Source organism: Solea senegalensis, linkage group LG6 (genome assembly GCF_019176455.1).
Source record: "Solea senegalensis isolate Sse05_10M linkage group LG6, IFAPA_SoseM_1, whole genome shotgun sequence".
Classification (NCBI taxonomy): domain Eukaryota; kingdom Metazoa; phylum Chordata; class Actinopteri; order Pleuronectiformes; family Soleidae; genus Solea; species Solea senegalensis.
The window spans coordinates 16,386,026-16,404,013 of NC_058026.1; the positions used below are offsets into that span (position 1 = coordinate 16,386,026).

A 17,988-nucleotide genomic window follows, 5' to 3' on the forward strand; every position below is an offset into this window, starting at 1 on the left:
ATGGGAGGAAGGATGCTTGTCAGTAAAAAACTAGCATACAGTATAATACAGTTATGAATTAACTATAATTATTTAAAGTCTCCATCGTTTGAATTCACATAAGAACATTTTAGGCTCAGGTGACCAGAATTTACAAATCCCGCCTGAAAAAAGTAATCAAATGAGGGGGAAACAATATCATATTATGTAATATATATATGTATGTATGTATGCATATGTATATATAATTATACAACTACAATAACATTTTACGATGCATCCAAGTACAACGCATGTTGCTCACGTCATCAGAGATGGACGGAAGTGCCCCCCGTTAGTCAGTTATCAGCCGGTAACGTTCAATGGTTCAGTAGCTTTATATTATGACAGTAATGTGTTTTAAGTTGTACTTCGCACTTGAATACCTCGACAGTTTTTTACTCATCATGTTGACTTCGCGGCGGAAGAGTTTGGTCCTTCTTGGTGTCTAAGCTAGTAGCTAGCCTCATTTGTTTACATCCCACAGAAGGAAACCCCTGACGAGTCTGACTGACATCTGCCTCCTGACTCCTTCCTTCTTTCCTTCTCCTGCTGTTTGAAAGTTAAAGGTCAGTGTTGAAACACACTCAAGTTTTACATGCACTCAGGATAATGTGTGCGAAGTTGTGGTTTGTGTGTTAAACAATGCCCACATGTTGTTGCTTCATGCTTTCACCTAAGAGTGAACCAAGCAAGCAGGTCATTCTGGAAAAACAACGTCTGTTTAAAGCAGGAGATAAAAAAGCCTTCACTTTTATTTCTCTGGCTGTTTTGTCTCAAGGAAAAAATAAACCTACATGAGAAAACCATGCAACATGCAATATAATATAATGGTATTGAATATACACTGCCCAGCAAAAAAATAGGGTCACACACATTAATATTTCGTTGGACCGCCTTTAGCCTTGATTACGGCACTTATTTGCTATTGCATTGTTTCGATCAGTGTTGCATTCATTTTTCACCGTGATGTGAATCTTGTATTGATGATGGGAGAGTCGGACCACTGCGCTAAGCCTTCTCCAGCACATCCCAAAGATTGTGTGTGAATATTATGTCTCATGCTCTCTGAACTACTCGATACCATTCACAATTTGAGCCCGGTGAGTCCTTGCATTGTCATCTTGGAATATGCCCATACCATCATTGAAGAATAAATCCATTGATGGAATAATCTGGTCATTCAGTATATTCAGGTAGTTGGCTGACCTCATTCTTTGGGCACATAATGTTGCTGAATCTAGACCTGACCAACTGCCAAGACTACCAACAATAAAACTACTACTGTTAAAAGGCCAGGCAGTGTATTTGAATCACAATATGATTCATGAAAAGTCAATATTCACTTAATGGTATTAATGTCTTTCTCATTTGCATTTGAAAAAAAAAGGTTAATGCCCCCCTCAAAACATCCCTTACTACCGGCATTGTATTCCATCTATCCATTTTCTACCCCCTTGCCGGGGGTGTTATCCTCATATTGCATGTTTTTGGACTGTGGGAGGAAACCGGAGAAAACCCATGCACACATGGGGAGAACATGCAAACTCCATGCAGAAAGGCCTTCGTTCTAACCGTGGCTCGAACCCGGGTCTGGGTGATGGTGCGTTCCAATTGTAGTCAGAACTCAGACTTGGAAACTTGCGACACCTCACCAACCCCAACCAAGGTGGCTGCTACCATACAAACACTGCTACTTTTACAGTTAATATCACTTAAAGCATTATCAACATAAAAAAAACAATTCCTATCAGTCTATATTGATAGTTATTGTGATAAAATGTCATAATTAAAGATTATCTTGAGTTGAAGAACCTAGTCAATCTAAAGAAAAACAGTTAATAGCAATTGTGTGTTGTGTCCCACAATACTTAAACATATCAAATTATATTGCCATATATGTTATGATCATATGGTAATGTAATGTCAGTGCTTGTTATATGGCCCCTTCTGTGGGCTGTGCATACAACTTGCAGTTTGTCCAGTCTGTAAGTCCAGCTGAATAGATGTTTACCAGACTGTGATGATGACACATGCATTGTACTGGTTGTTTGCATTTACTGTATGCTTGAAAAGAAATTAACAAAATTAACAATATAACTTAACCTAGTGCTAAAAAGCAGGACAAGTGTGATTTTGTTTAAGAGTTTTTACCTGCAGAACATAAAAGACAACACCATTGTCTTTAATGTGCCTTTTATCCAGCAGGTAAAATAATCCCTGTTGTTTGTTTGTTTGCTCCTCAGATGTTTTCTTTAATGACAGTGGACAAATAAGAAGGAGGATGAGTTACTTTGGACCAGCAGAGCTGGTGGCAGGTCTCTGTCACACAGATAAGGAGAATCCGTTCCCTCTGTGGCAGAATGGACACGTCAGCTCCTGCTTCAACCAGCTCGTCCTTGGGGCCCTGCCTTATGCTGGGATGGCTATTTTCAGTGCTTGCTACCTCAGTGTAGCAAGGTATGTCATTTATGATCACAAGACAGTGACTGTATTGTTCATGAGTTGCTGTTTGTTCCTGTTGTTTGATGACATTTGACATGTATTGTTGCCTTCTTCTTTTTCTTTTGCCTCTTCTGTAAATTCTTTGCAAGTGTTGTTCTGCAGTCACTAGAACATTGAAGGAGTAGCATTATTATTACCTACGCTGTAATGGAACGGTAAGGTTAAAGAAGAGGAGGGAAAGGGAATAAGTAATGGATGATTAAATCCAGCAGAGGGCGGTGATGCAGCATTGCTGATGATAACTGCCATAAAATACCTCCAACCATCCAACTCCGACATTATTAATTACTCTGTGAGAGTCTTCATTTTTATTAATTATTATTACTTATCTGCAATCTTATAATTACATTGCAGATATGTAATTGGGACATAATTACCTTGTACCTAACTTTGAACTTTGAATTTGGACATCAACGCAGTGAATGATGGATCCCCGCTGATTCTTGTGCCTCTTCCCGTGATGGCACTGTGACCAATCGTGCAGCCCTAATTCTCTGCTATTATATTCCTATTCCTAGTGAGGGAAAACACGTCGTCTCAGTGATTTATATTTCAGTGTCATTCCCGGACCTCATATGTCATAATGATCTTATTTAAGATTCTTATTTTCACTTAAACTTTTTCACAAAAATGTGTATCCTATCTGTAGTGAAACACATCTTTTTGTAATGATTCAAGGGGGAGAAAGTTATTTGAAGAGTTTGGATCAGAGTTTACAATCCTGGCAATAATTAAGTGAATTGCAATTGTTGTGGTCAGGATAGTCGTGACATGAAATTTTCATATTTTCCCATGCTGTAATTGCCCCTGCACAACTCACTGAACTCATACTTGCTTGTTTTTTAATTTAAAAATGAGAGAGCTCACATGTTAATGTTTTCCTGCGCTTCTACAGAACTCACTCACTCTCACTAATCTTTTACTGCTTTATCCTCCACATGAGGGGCGCGAGGGGCAGGGTACACACTGGACAGGTCGGCAGTCCAACATCACAGGGCCACATAGAGACAAACAACCATTCACTCTCACAGCTATGGTCAACTTAAGAGTTTCTAATTTGCCTAATCCCCAAATCTGCATGTTTTGGACTGTGGGAGGAAACCATAGAACCTGGAAAAAAACATACACAGGGAGAACATCAGAATTCTAAAGTAGGTAAGGATTATACAGTCATGTCTCATTTGTGTTCCTCAGATGCAGCCTCCTCCAGACGTCTGCTCCCTGTGGTTGGACACTCAGGCTGGTTTCTGCTCTACTGGCTTTATTGCTCTTCACTGCAGATATTGTTCTGGTCAGCATCCTCCAGCAGGGGGACATGTACCTGGATGTTCTCACTGACAGCTGTGCCATCCTGGCCTGGCTGCTCCACTTGAGTGCCATAACAGTGCTCCAGAAAAGTGTTTTCAGGGGAACTCGAGGGCCTCCGCAGCTGTTTGTACTGGTCCTTCTATTGGTCCCTAATGTTGTCATCACCTTGACAATTTACTGCGACAGTGAAGGATATTTAAACATTAGAGAACCTCTTAAGCTGGCCCGATTTGTCCTTGCCTCAGGCCGGACATTCCCTCTTCTGGTTTACCTCCTGGCATTTGCATTTCCTCATGTCACTCATGGTGACTACACCTTGAACATCAACACAGTGGATGATGGATCCCCGCTGATCTCAGAGAGTGCCCTGCCAGATACAGGTGAGATAGTGGCTGAGGACGGGAGTGGTTGGACCTCTCGACTCTTCTACCTGTGGTTGTCTCCGCTACTCAAACGTGGGCAGCTTGGAGAGCTGGACAAACCAGCTGATGTTTATCATCTTCCTTGGAAACTTCGGACTAGTGTGGTAACTGGGTACTTCCATCAGTGCTGGGAAGCCTGCAGACGAGGGACATCTGTGAGTAATAGGCAGGACCAGTGGCCCAGGCCGGTCAGCAGGAACCTCCTCAATGGCACCTGGAGTTCACACTACCTGGAGGAACCGCTAGAACTGGAGGGTGATGTTGGCCTGCTGAGAGTGTTGCACAAGGCGTTTGGGTTGAGATATTACATGCTTGGTCTGTTGAAGGTGGTGGTTAATATGCTGAGCTTTGCAGGGCCCTTGCTCCTCAGTAGTTTGGTGAACTTTATTGAGGAGGTAGAAGCACCGGTGAGCACAGGGGCCTTGTGCGCACTGGGGCTTTTTGCTGCCACCTTGCTCTCTTCCATTCTGCGGAACTTGTTTGTCTTTGAGGTGTCCAAGGTGGCACTGTCTGCACGTGCCGCACTCATTTCGGCTATCTACAGCAAAGCCCTGCGGGTCAGTGGCAGCAGTTTGACTGGCTTCACACTGGGAGAAGTGGTGAACCTGATGAGCACCGACTCTGACCGTGTTGTGAACTTCTTTAACAGTTTCCATGAGTTGTGGAGCCTGCCATTCAGTTTTTCTGTCACCCTTTACTTGCTGTATCTGCAGGTAGGGTTGGCTTTTCTTGGAGGACTAGGCGTGGCACTGCTGCTGGTGCCACTCAACAAGTTCCTTGCTTCTCGTATCATCAGCAACAACAAGCACATGCTCAGGCACAAAGACAGCCGTGTGAAGGTGAGACCTCTTTCATTTTGTACATATACTGTTCCAATCGATAAGAATCTAAATGTTTAACCTGCCTTAACTTTTACCATTATCCCTTTGTCAATGTCTTCTTTAGCCAGATGTTAACATTACCATAATTTATGTGAGCATGAGTTCTGATCAGTGCTGCAGCTCCACCTCAAAGTACTGTCACCTGAAACTTCCATTTAGACCCTGGTCCCTGCAGTTGAAACAAAATTGTAGCTATACTGTTAGTGCTTTTCTATGCAGATGACACACTCCCATTCACAATCTTAAATATTCAAGTATTTCAAAATATCAATGCTCAATTAATCTGATGAATAATTACTGTATTTCTAAGATCACAGAAAGACATAATATGGCAGTGTTGTTTTTTTTTGTTATATATTAATATGCTGATGTCAAATTTGCCACAGCCATAACAATGACATTTAACATCTCTGTGTTTATGTATTTATTAGGGCTGCAACTTAGGGGTGGGAATCACAGGGTACCTCACAATATGATATGTGATACATGGTTTCTCGATTAACTGATTAGTTCGTAAAATGTCATAAAATGCTGTGTAATCATTGTTTCCCAAATGTTGAAATGATCTCAAAAGTCTTGTTTTGTCCTCAAACAAAAAAAACACTTTCAAGAAGCTGAAAAATCAGAGAACTGAAACAAATAATTGATAATTTGATAATAACTAAATAGGAATTTAACTCCCTTCCTAATCCACTCCTGCTGTTCTCATGCAGTATTTCAGATAATCGACGAACCAGTGAACCGTGATGACATTGTGTGACTTCTCTCCCTCTCAGCTCATGACAGAGATCCTCTTTGGTATTCGTGTAATCAAGTTCTACAACTGGGAGTCACACTTTACCCAGAGGGTCGGCGACTGTCGTAAACAAGAACTTTCCCACCTCAAGAACATCAAATACCTGGACGCCATGTGTGTGTATACGTGGGCAGCACTGCCTGTCGTCATCTCCATCCTCACCTTTGTGACATATGTGATGCTGGGACATCAGCTGACTGCAGCCAAGGTACGGGTGAACTTAATCCAGCCAAGGTGTGGCAAGGTGTGGATGATCTGGATCAATATAGTGATTCATTTAGCAATGATATAATGAAGGGCAGCAAAAATTAAATTGATTAACATTGATTTATTATTACTTACATGACTTCCGTAATAGTCACCATGTATGTTCCCTTCAGCTGACTTAACAAAAAATCAGCAAATACATTCTACACCAGATTAGGTGTACACTGTCGTCAGAGCATTGTTTTGCCATTAGACAACATTTTTCTCTGGGGAAGTTCTTGTTACTTAATCCCCACACAAAGAATATCAGACTATTAGTATATCAGATATGAGGACTAAAAGAAAGTAATCTGAAGATACATTTTAAGCATGTTCTGACAATAGATTATTATGGTATCGTTATCGTAACTATCTCTGATATTCTGTATGAGCTATGGTCCAGGAGGGAGTGAAAGTTTGTCTGATGTCTCCACTGACAGCTATATTTTTACTGATGGCATTTACAGAAGAAATGGATGAACTAATTTTGATAATGTGACAAAAGCATTTATCAAAATAACATAATTTTGCTAGTATTAATAAAAACATAAATTTAGAGTTTTGTCATGTGAGTGTAGCCTGCTGTTGTTAGCTTTGAAATGACCTGAGCTTCAAACAATCACATTCTTCACTTTGAACAACACATGTAAAGAATGATGTGGGTTCATTTCAGTTCAGAATCAGCAGCTTTGGTTTGTCCTCACCCTTGTAGGTGTTCACCACACTGGCTCTGGTGGGAATGCTGATTATTCCACTGAACTCTTTCCCCTGGGTCCTCAACAGCATCCTGGAGGCCAAAGTGTCTCTGGAGCGGATCCAGTCGTTCTTCAAACTGACCAACCAGGATTTGCAAGCTTACTATGCCTTAGGTAGGCCACTGCTTTGACTGGATAAACAGATCCTAGTATTTATTCTGTCTAACTGCTCAATTAAAATTATACTAGCCTCCCTTCCATTTGTTGTAAAATATTTCTACAGATGAAATGTCTGACATATCTGTCCACAGTGTCTCCTGAGGATGCCCAAACATCTGTCCTTTTGAACCAGGGGACATTTTCTTGGCAGAGTCCTGATGGTCCTGACAACGACAAAGAAGAAGCAACTGAACCTGGAGCTGGTAAAGGGAGTCTGCTTCTGCACGCTCTCAATTTACACGTAATTAAGGTACACACTCATGTTATTTCACTAAACTACTAATGCTGGCATAAAAATAACATTTAAAGGGCAAAGTAAATGTCCTTTATGAATGAGATAAAACAGTCCTGACAATGAAAATTAAATGAAAATGACAAATTTTATTGTGATAACAAGTTTAAAAAGAATCGTTTTGTGTTTCAGGGCTCCCTGATTGTTGTGGTTGGCAAAGTTGGATGTGGAAAGAGTTCCTTATTGGCTGCTCTCACAGGAGAACTCAACAGGTACACACCCTGTTTTTTTTAACTCATAGTGTGATCCACTTGTTCTATTATGTTATTATGTTTCCCATTGGAAGGCATCCTGAAGATCATCATGTTTATGGCTGTTCTGAGCGTCAGTGAAAGCTGTGTTTTTACTGTGGTATTTCTCTTTCAGCACTTTAGTTGTCGTTTGTGTCCAGTTTTAATAAATCTGTGCCATCTGTCCTCTTCCCTGAGGTCTGTTTTGGTGAAGTGCATGTATGTTTTTGGCTCTCTATTCTCCAAAAGAGCCAGCAAAACAAAGGCTCTCTCCAGTTCTGACTTCTGAGTGAACTGAAACTTATTTCACTTATATTAATTTACCTTAAATCATAGGTTTCAAACCTGTGGTCTGTGGGCCACATGCGGCCCGCTACTAAATATCAACTTAAAATGTCTATTTTTGATATTTATGGATATTGCATCATGAATACATAAATAATAAAGAATAAAACATAAGAGCACAGGTACAAAGAGTCAGAACAGAATTCTTGCGGTTCATCACTCTTTCCTTTGCCCTCTGCAGGCAGAGTGGTGTGGTTTATATTGCGGACAGAGAGACGGGCTTTGGTCTGGCCTCTCAGGAGCCATGGATCCAGCATGCATCAGTACGTGACAACATCCTGTTTGGCAAAGAATATGATCCCACCTTCTACCAGGCAGTGATTGAGGCGTGTGCTCTTGCAGATGATCTCAACGTAAGATAAATATCTTCTTCTTTTTTTGTTGTTGGATGAATGACAAGAAAAAATGTTTGAAATATCTTGAGAACTCTTTTTTCTGTGTAAGCTGAATATTCATAGTCTTTATAAATAATGATTATTATTCATGACTACATCAGAGCAGATGAACTTCAATTATAAAAGGAAATTTTATAATTGCAGCTCTGTCCTGATCAGATGAGCATGGACAGATGTACTTATTTCATACTTAACAGATGAACCAAGGCAATCTTTCCACCTCTGAAAGGCTCTGCCCATGTTGACATGTGCATTTTTGCATTTTTTAGGCTAATTGTTCTGTTTGGCTTTTGATTTTTTTTTTGCAGTGAAAGCAGTCATGACATGTGCTAGAGTAACATTCTGTCCACAGAAGGGACATGTATGCAGAGTAGTTGCAGTAGAACAGTAGAACAATTAGAGCCCCCTCTCTCTCTTTGATTGGTGAATTACTCCTGTAATGGGACAGATTAACAGTTGCTAGAGTTGCAGGCATGTTTTTCTCCCTCTCTTCCATCACTTGATCTTCATCTATGTTAGGACACTGAGTAGAGGGGAATTTGAGAACATTTGATTTACACCTCCTTTTGTTGAATTCATTTTGCCATAACATTTCTTTATTTTTAAGTCCAGTTATGAGAACATGCTATTGTACAGACTGAGCAGGTTTCAAGGTTGGCTTTAAAAGAAAGCTATTGTGAGTGAACTGATGACTTTACTTTGCATCACGTTTATGTGACTTACACTTTATTTGTCTTAAATGCAGGTTTTGCCAAAAGGTGACAAGACTGAAGTGGGGGAGAACGGAGTGACACTGAGCGGAGGACAGAAGGCACGGGTGGCGTTGGCCAGAGCTGTGTACATGGTCAGTCCTCCACCCAAACTGTCTCTCAAAGAAACTGTTGTAGATGTTTATATAATAACACATGCGTAAAACATTTGAACAGTACTGTATATACATACATACAGTTTGTATTCTGTCTTGTTATTTCCACTGACCTCATCACTTCAGGACAAAGACATCTACCTCCTGGATGATCCGCTGGCAGCGGTTGACACAGATGTGGCTGAACACCTTATGCAGAAATGCATCATGGAACTCCTCAGAGGAAAGACCAGAATCCTTTGCACTCACCGTATAGAGTTTGTGGACAAAGCCGACATGGTGGTCCTCATGGACAATGGAACCATCATCAAAACAGGTAGAAATTAAAAGAATTATGGTCATGTCACAAGAAGTGTCTGATCCTTGTAGAAATTGTAGATGCTGTTTCACATTGCTGTTAAACAGGTAGTCCAGCAGAAATCCTTCCTTTGGTAGAGGCTGTGCCAAAGAAACGAAAGAATGACAACAACATGAAAGAAAAAGGTACCATTAGTACTATAGTTTCACTGAACTGCTTCTGTTTTTTTTTTCGGACCACGGGTAAAAAAAAATATCATAAGTGATTTTTACTCTGTACAATAGAAAAAAGGAAAAAGAAAGAAAGAATGGAATATAAAGTATACTTTTATTGAAAGTTTTCCACTCTCCTTCTTGGCGGTGCAGAGCAGGATGAAGATGAGTCCAGTTCACCATCAGATCTGTTGGTGGATGATGATGCTGACCAGTTGCAGGCAGAGCAGAAACAGGCGGGTGGACTGGCATGGAGAGTTTACCAGACTTACTGGGCTGCTGTGGGTGGAGTGCTGGCATCCTCCGTACTGATATCTCTGCTCCTCATGCAAGGTCAGTCCACTGCTTGTGTTTTCAGCATGACCGTTGCTCTCTTACCTCACTTGTTACCTAATATCCTCAAGTCTTTGTTCACATTGCATCTCAAATTTGGCACAAATATCACAGCACTATTTTTATTTTTAGTGAGTGCATTATTTCAGTTTAACATGTTTTCTTAATCTCTGATGACACATAAACATGTTTTGTCATGTTCTTATTGTGTTTCAGCTTCTAAGAATGTTTCTGATTGGTGGCTATCCCACTGGATCTCTGAGCTGACAACCAACGGTTCCACTGTGCCTAATGCTTCATTCACATTCACCTCTGCTCACCTGCTGCTCTTCTCCCATGGAGAATTAATGTACGTGCAAACATCAATTTCTTTTTTCTTTTTTCTTTTGTCTTTCAGCTTCTCCTTCTCTAGGGGTCACCACGGCGGATGATCCTCATGTGTGATTTAGCACTTTCTGTAAATCATCTCTGAAAAACATACTTCTTTTTTTATATTTATTGTCACAGCTGTTTTGAAGACTGCTATGTAGAAACAAATATTATAAAGAATAAGTCCTTTTGATTGATCAGTTTTAAAGGGTCAAAGATTTTTCAGTTGTTGTGTATATCAAATACATTTGTATTTGTATAGTGTCAAACACAATATACGTTATCTCCATGACAATATTTGCGAGAGCTACAGATACCGGCTTTTTCTTTTCTTTTATCAGACACTGTTAAGACGTGAAGAGGATTTAAAAAAAAAAATAAGATTAAGAACAAATTACAGACAACAGAAACATAAAAGACGATACACACTCAGTGTTTTTTCCCTTGTCTTTATGTAACTTTTACATTAAAATCCTAAATCAGATTTTCATATTCACCATCCAGGTCTCCCATGCTCTCTGCTCAAACCTTCCCATCCAACAACATGAGCTCTGACGTCAAGTTTTATCTGATTGTGTACGGCTCCATCGGCATGGCCAACACCGTCTTCACGGGCTTCCGAGCCATCCTGTTTGCCTATGGGGCCATCTGTGCTGCCAGAACTATCCACAACAGACTTCTGGATCGAGTCCTCAAGGTTTGTTTGTACCTGGTGCTGCCTCTGCTCAACAATGTAGATTAATTGTTGTCTGGTTTGGCAACACCAGCTGAAGTGTAGAGAACCAAGCTGATGACTGAACGTTTCCCAGTATGGAACTGAAACATAGTCATCTTCTTGTCTTCAGACTGGACAACTCATGTTTTGTGTGTTGGGGCTGATGAATGTGTAAATCATAGCTTTTCATTGAGATGTCCGCCCTAACAATATCATGTAGCTGTAATATGTCATTGTTGTTTGTCTGCACGTTAGTTTGCTGCTGAGTTTTGTCTCCAAACATCATTCTTTGCATCTTAAACCCAGCAAATGCTGTGATGTCATCTTGAGACATAAATGTTATTTCATGTGCAGTGTGGAATAAAGCCAGTGGGTGGCAGCACAAGTCTCAAATACACCCATGGCCTCTGCTGTTCAATTAAACAGCTATTGTAGTAAGTTGTGTGTAGGATATAGCCATTATTCAATATAACTGTGTATTGTATCATATCATGGCCTCTGCGTCATGATAGGTATCATAACATGATATTCTAGAAAATACCCAGCCCTTCAAAATGAGCAGAAATGGTAAAACGTTCGAGCGAGAACCAGAACAGATCTTGCTTCATGTTCATGGTAACAGAAGAACAATGAAGCTGAACTAAAACTGTTGTGAGCCAGAAAATCAAAGCTGACTTCCTTTGATTCAAATACATATCTTGATTATTGCAGCTTTACAGTAATATTCACAAAAGATATTCATGACACCTTAGAAAACCTCAGTTTGACCTTTGAACAAACTAAACCCTGAGCTTCTTCTTCTTTGTGTCCAGGCCACCGTGACCTTCTTCGACACCACGCCTCTTGGACGCATCCTTAACCGCTTTTCTTCAGACCTGTACAGTGTTGACGACAGCCTGCCGTTCATCCTTAACATCTTCCTCGCCAACATCTTTGGCCTGCTGGGGATGCTGGTGGTGATTAGCTATGGCATGCCCTGGGTCCTAGTGCCCCTGCTGCCCTTGGCTCTGCTTTACTACCGCACGCAACAATTCTACCGGCACACCTCCCGGGAGCTGAAGCGGCTGTGCAGCCTCACCCTATCGCCTGTCTATTCTCACTTCTCTGAAACCCTGACCGGGCTGGGAACCATCAGGGCCAGTGCCAGCTCTGCCAGGTGAGACGTGACACATCGTGACACACCGTGACACACTGTGACACACCGTGACACACTGTGACACACCGTGACACACTGTGACACACCGTGACACACCGTGACACACTGTGACACACCGTGACACACCGTGACACACTGTGACACACCGTGACACACCGTGACACATCGTGACAGCACATCTACTTGGTGTGTTGTTTATTTGCAGCACAGTTAGTGGCATCTATGTTTCCAGGTTTGTGGAGGAGAGTGCTAAACGTCTGGAGCAGAACCAACGCTGCCTGTTCCTTAGCAATGCCGCCATGCAGTGGCTGGACATCCGCCTGCAGCTGATTGGAGTAACTGTGGTTACGGGCCTTGCGGTGATTGCTGTCATCCAGCATCAGTTTCACACTGTGGATCCAGGTGAGCCTAAAGCAGAGTTTGGTGACTGTGTGAGATGTGTAGTTCCGTAACTGGTCATGTGTAAAATCTCCCTCAGGTCTGGTTGGTCTGTCCCTATCCTACGCTCTGTCCATCACGACCCTGCTGTCCGGCCTCATATTCAGTTTCACTCAGACTGAGATGCAGCTGGTGAGTGTGGAGCGGACTGAGGAATACTCCACCGGCCTCGCCATCGAGTCTCAGCAGCAAAACACACAGGTCAGAGTGGGTTTGAAGCTGGGGTAGACAACAGACATGTGTTTGCTGTAATGTCATTCAAGTGTTCTGAGAGAGAACTAGGCTTTCCACCTCTAGACTCTAGACTGTTTACAGCCTTGGGGACTTTGATCAACCACAGTTCAGGTTTTTGTACATGGCACTTGAGTGGAAAGTTCACTATTCCGCTGGTCTTTTGTCACATATGAGGTGTGTGCTCATCAACCTGCAGGTGAGTTTAAACAGTCAACTGTTTTTATAGAGATCTCTACAACTGTAGATTTAAAGTTTGCTTTATATTTTATGCATCCACATGTCCACAGTGGTCCACTGTGACGTTAATGTTGTCATCTGTCCATGATCCAGCATGTACAGATCTTATGCGGTCTTATGCTGCATGCACCCTAAAAAATCTAGAATATGGTATGTTGTATGTTTGTTACCAATTGGCACAAACTGTCACCAATATTTGTAGATATTATTATATTTATTCCATTACATAAAAATGAATTTTTCATCTTGAACACTTTTTATAATGAACTTTATATAGATTCCTATCATGTTGTCATAAATATCATCGTCACAAATTTCCCCTAGTACATTGTCATAGCTCTTAATCTGTCATATGAATCTGATCAAATTTAAAGTACAGCAATAAATAAAATGTAAGAAATTGTAGTTTATTCAATTGTAATTATCCATAGTCACTTTTCTGTCTGTTTTAACATCAGCTGCCCACTGCGTGGCCCGAGCAGGGCTGGTTGGAGTTTCGCGGGGCAGTTTTGGCGTACAGGGACGGCCTTCCTAACGCGCTAGACGGAGTGAGTGTGGTGGTGCGGCCAGGAGAAAAGGTGGGCATCGTGGGCCGCACAGGGTCCGGCAAGTCTACACTTTTCCTGGCCCTCTTCCGTATGGTGGAGCTGAACCAGGGTCAGATTCTCCTGGATGGGCTGGACATCAGCACAGTGGGCCTGAGTCAGCTCAGGTAGGCCTTAAGTGGTTGTGGGTCAGATAGGTAGAAAAATAAATGTGTCAATAACTGTAAAATAGTAGTATACAATACTACATACTTGGAAAACTTTTCAGACTTTGACAGTGTTGTATAGTCTGTTATATTAAGGCAGAGTTACACATGTGTGTGCTACTTCTGCAGGTCCAGGTTGGCCATCATTCCTCAGGATCCCTTCCTGTTCAGTGGGACCATCAGAGAGAATCTGGACCCGTGTGGGCGACACCTGGACCAGCAGCTGCTGGACGTCCTGGACCAGTGCCACCTCCACTCTGTGGTCAACAGAATGGGTGAGAGACTGGGGGTGAGGGAGGGAGACTTTGTGGATGAGCTGATATGATATTTCATATTGTTATCCATTTTTTTGTCAGATGCCTGCATCAAATATTGGTTAAAAAATAGTGATTTTTTGTGTGTGTCAGGTGGTCTGGATGCTGAGGTTGGAGAAAGAGGAAAATCCTTGTCTGTGGGACAGAGACAGCTGCTGTGTCTGGCCAGAGCTCTGCTGACCGAGGCCAAGGTGAGACGTCCTCCACTCTATTACTGTCTGTTCTGACAAGTATCTGGTAAAACTGTAGTTTTTCTGACACAGGTGTGGAATTAACCTTAGAATTTACCTTCATTGGTCCCGTTTACAGTCATGTCTCTTTATTTAAAATTGTAGTGCGTAACGTTTAAATAAAAACAAATGTCTGTTCCATTGATGAGTTCATATAGTGAACAAGTTTATCAGCTCCACATGAAACTCTGTCGTGTCACCCGGTGATATTCCTGCACCGCATACAGGAAGTGATTCATTTTATGGTCATTTTCTTAATAATTGAAATAACTTAAATGTGAATATTTTCTAGTTTCTTTGCTCCATATTGCAAACAAATCATCCATCCATCTTGTACCACTTTATCCTCCATATGAGGGTCACGGGGGGCGCTGTGCCAATTTTAGCTGACATAGGGCGATAGAAAGGTCTCTGTCTCACAAAGAAGTGACATGAGCAAGATCCCAAGGACAATCACTTGTCCAGGTGCAGAGCGTGCTGCAAATCAATAAAAGTGGACGCTATGGGCGAAGAGGCTCCTACAAGTTGCCCTCCCATCTTTGTCGTCTGTCTCAGCATAGTTGGTCCTTGAATTTGAGGTAATTGGTCCTGCAAAGTGCCCTGTGATGGACCGGCGACCTGTCCAGGGTGTGACCCTGCCTTTCGCCCCATAGCAACTGGTATTGGCACCAGCGACCCCTCCACGACCCTCGTGTAGAGGATGAAGCGGTAGGAGATGAGTGGATGAGTGGTCCATCCTGGAAAGTCCTTGAATTAAGTTAGTTAGTTAGTTGCAGCCATAAACAAAACACAAGACGTTGTGCATGTGTTCACATGTAAGAAGAGTGAAAACACATCATCTCTCACGTAGGTCCTGTGTATCGATGAGGCAACAGCCAGTGTGGACCACAGGACAGACAAACTGCTGCAGCAGACCATCAGGGACAAGTTTCAGGACAGGACTGTCCTCACCATTGCCCACAGGTGAGACATTTCTCTAAAATAAATGTGTTCACATGTTTGCACATAGAGGTAAGAGGTCTTTGGTCTTTGTCTCTGGTTTGTGTTTGTGTGGTCAGGATCAACACCATCATGGACTGTGACAGGGTTCTTGTGATGCACAGTGGGAAGGCGGTGGAGTTCGACACTCCGGCGGCTCTCTGTCAAAGTGACCAGTCCATCTTCCACAGGCTGGTTGGTGGGAACGGAGAATGAGATGTCTGAGAATTAGAAAATATATTTTTATACTTTATCATCATGTCGTCCTGCTCTTTTTGGTCTTGGAATGGACTTAGGTTTATCTTTTTTAAGGCTACTTGTTGAATATATATATATTGATATATTGATTCCTTTAGTTTGAGGCTGTTTTATTGTCTCCTGTAGTGCTACAGTATGATGATTCAAGAGGCACAGTGGTTTCACATATTTTGGAAATAACTTGAAGATTTACAAAATACAAAAATGAGGTTTGGTGCTGATTGAGGGTGAAATTTTCTTCACCTCTTGTTACATTTAAACATAACTTTATATATAAGACCTTTGCTGGACTGTTTGCAGTAAATCTCAGACTGTGGCAGTAAGATCGTTCGAGACACTCGGCTTCTGTTTTATACACTATCAGGATTTGTTTCTACTCTTTATAAGAGTTTTTACCTGAAAATGGATAAATAAGAAGTGAGATGTTATGGGTTAGTGGGTGAGCTATGTTATGGGTCTCTTTGCAATAATCAGATACTGTCCAATTCACGTTATTAGTTATTTCTGGTGGAATAAGGTTTAAATTAAGGCCTTTCATTTGCACAATAAAATGATCACAGAATTAAGGTTTATTAAGGAATTATCTGACCGTAGATCGGTTCTAATTTAGTTAGCGATCAGTCACTGAAATGAAATGTTTCTCAGAGGAGCTGTTTTGTCCTCTTCTTTGACTTAAACTCATGTTTTGAGGGTGATCTCCTCAGATAACAATAATATCTGCTGCTGCTGATGTACTATTTTACATTCATGTTATCCAAATGAAGTAATGTTTATATTCATGTGTAGGTTCACAAGTGGACAAATTGTGAGAAATTAACAACATTTAATTACTTTTCCATTTAAAGTAAAAGAAGCTTCTGTTAGGAAGATATGCTTTTAAAAACCCACAAAGGTCTTTACGAGCATCACCAGCCATTTGCAACCCTACTGGAACTGAAAACCCTTAAATTATTACTGAATTCAAGAACTTAATTTGGACCAACTTTCATTTTAGATTAACTACATTTAAAAAAAAAATTGTAAATCATTGATCTGCTGCAGTATTGTCTGAGATTATCCCATGTTTTCTTGTTTTATAGACTAGTAGTAGTTGTTTTCATTTTAATCCAATTGTTCATTACTTTCATTTTTTTAGAACTTACTTTGTAAATATTTAGTATGCTCAGGGGATATTGATGGAATTTCTGATTGCCTGGTTAATTTATTTTTCCAACCATGATGTGTTTTGTCATTTTAATTTTGCAAATAAAATAAAATAAAAATAAAAGTTATTTTTTTGTAAGTTGAGTCTTCAAAAAAGAACAAATCACAGGGTTAGGATTAGTTATGTTGTGTTTCTGCACAGACTCTCATGCTTGAATTTGTTAAAGGTTTCTTTCTCTTCTTTTTATTGAAAACAGAGTTCTAATACAAGCTCTGTGTTCTTTAAACTGTTAGTTAAGATCACTGTTCTGCCCCCTTCTTCCCTCTCAGATGCCCCTCATGTAATTCTGGTTTGAACAACGCTAACAGACTGTCTAACAGACTTTTGTGAATGACTTGGTCTCTATTTGTAATCACTTGAATTATGAAGCTCCCTTTTCTTCTTTTATATATAAATACCTTTATTTTTCCATATGTGCCGCAAACCAACATGTGGTTGGTTTAATGGAGAAATGGAGAAATCAAAATCGTTGTTTATATCATTTGATTTCATCTGTAAATCAAAGATGAACAGTGGAAATGTCATTACAATAATCTGAAGAGGAAAGTTACAGTAAATCTAGTCTTTGTGATTTGCTTTTTAGAATATTATATATATATATTTTTTTTAAAGTTTACTCAGAAACAATGAGACAAAGTGATTTGTTTTATTTGTTGTCACCCGCATGTTCATTACTTTTTAGTGTTTACTGTGACGACAATAAAACGCTGCTTCATTGCTTCTGATATTGTTGTCATACTGGTTTTATTTCAGCAGGTTTGTACAGGCAGGTAGATAATTACATTCTATGATTGCATGAAAACAAAAAGTCTCTTTCCTTTTCCTTCTCTCTCTGCAGATTGACTGCAACAGAGACAGGTGAGTGTTTCACTGTGAGTCACTCAGTGAATACCTCAGCATGTTTCTCAGGTTGAGACTCTTGTTGTCATGTGGAGTGTTTACTTCATGTTTTCTGCTTCTCGTAAGTCCAGGTTTCAGTATTAATGCAGTGTGTGTCTGTGTGTTTGTGCGTGGGTGCGTGCGTGTGTGTTACTGTCACAGCTC

General features: G+C 40.8%; 1 protein-coding gene across 2 annotated transcripts; it reads left to right on the plus strand.

The window, feature by feature from the left end:
* The first annotated feature begins 304 nt into the window (after window positions 1-304).
* abcc10 (ATP-binding cassette, sub-family C (CFTR/MRP), member 10) lies at window positions 305-17,669 on the plus strand. Of its 2 annotated transcripts, XM_044028762.1 has the most exons (22): window positions 305-587; window positions 2,265-2,478; window positions 3,718-5,092; window positions 5,911-6,138; window positions 6,889-7,045; window positions 7,183-7,340; window positions 7,515-7,594; window positions 8,139-8,310; window positions 9,098-9,196; window positions 9,344-9,533; window positions 9,623-9,700; window positions 9,881-10,060; window positions 10,277-10,409; window positions 10,934-11,126; window positions 11,957-12,300; window positions 12,533-12,702; window positions 12,779-12,939; window positions 13,668-13,921; window positions 14,090-14,235; window positions 14,368-14,465; window positions 15,355-15,467; window positions 15,563-17,669. In XM_044028762.1, exons 2-22 carry the CDS (start codon window positions 2,303-2,305, stop codon window positions 15,696-15,698), a joined length of 4,641 nt encoding a protein of 1,546 aa, XP_043884697.1. In that variant the 5' UTR covers window positions 305-587; window positions 2,265-2,302; the 3' UTR covers window positions 15,699-17,669. The 2 variants fall into 2 exon arrangements, with proteins under 2 accessions (XP_043884697.1, XP_043884698.1); XM_044028763.1 differs by lacking the exons at window positions 305-587; window positions 2,265-2,478 and adding an exon at window positions 3,538-3,678 and having other exon boundaries at window positions 4,967-5,092.
* The last annotated feature ends 319 nt before the right edge of the window (window positions 17,670-17,988 follow it).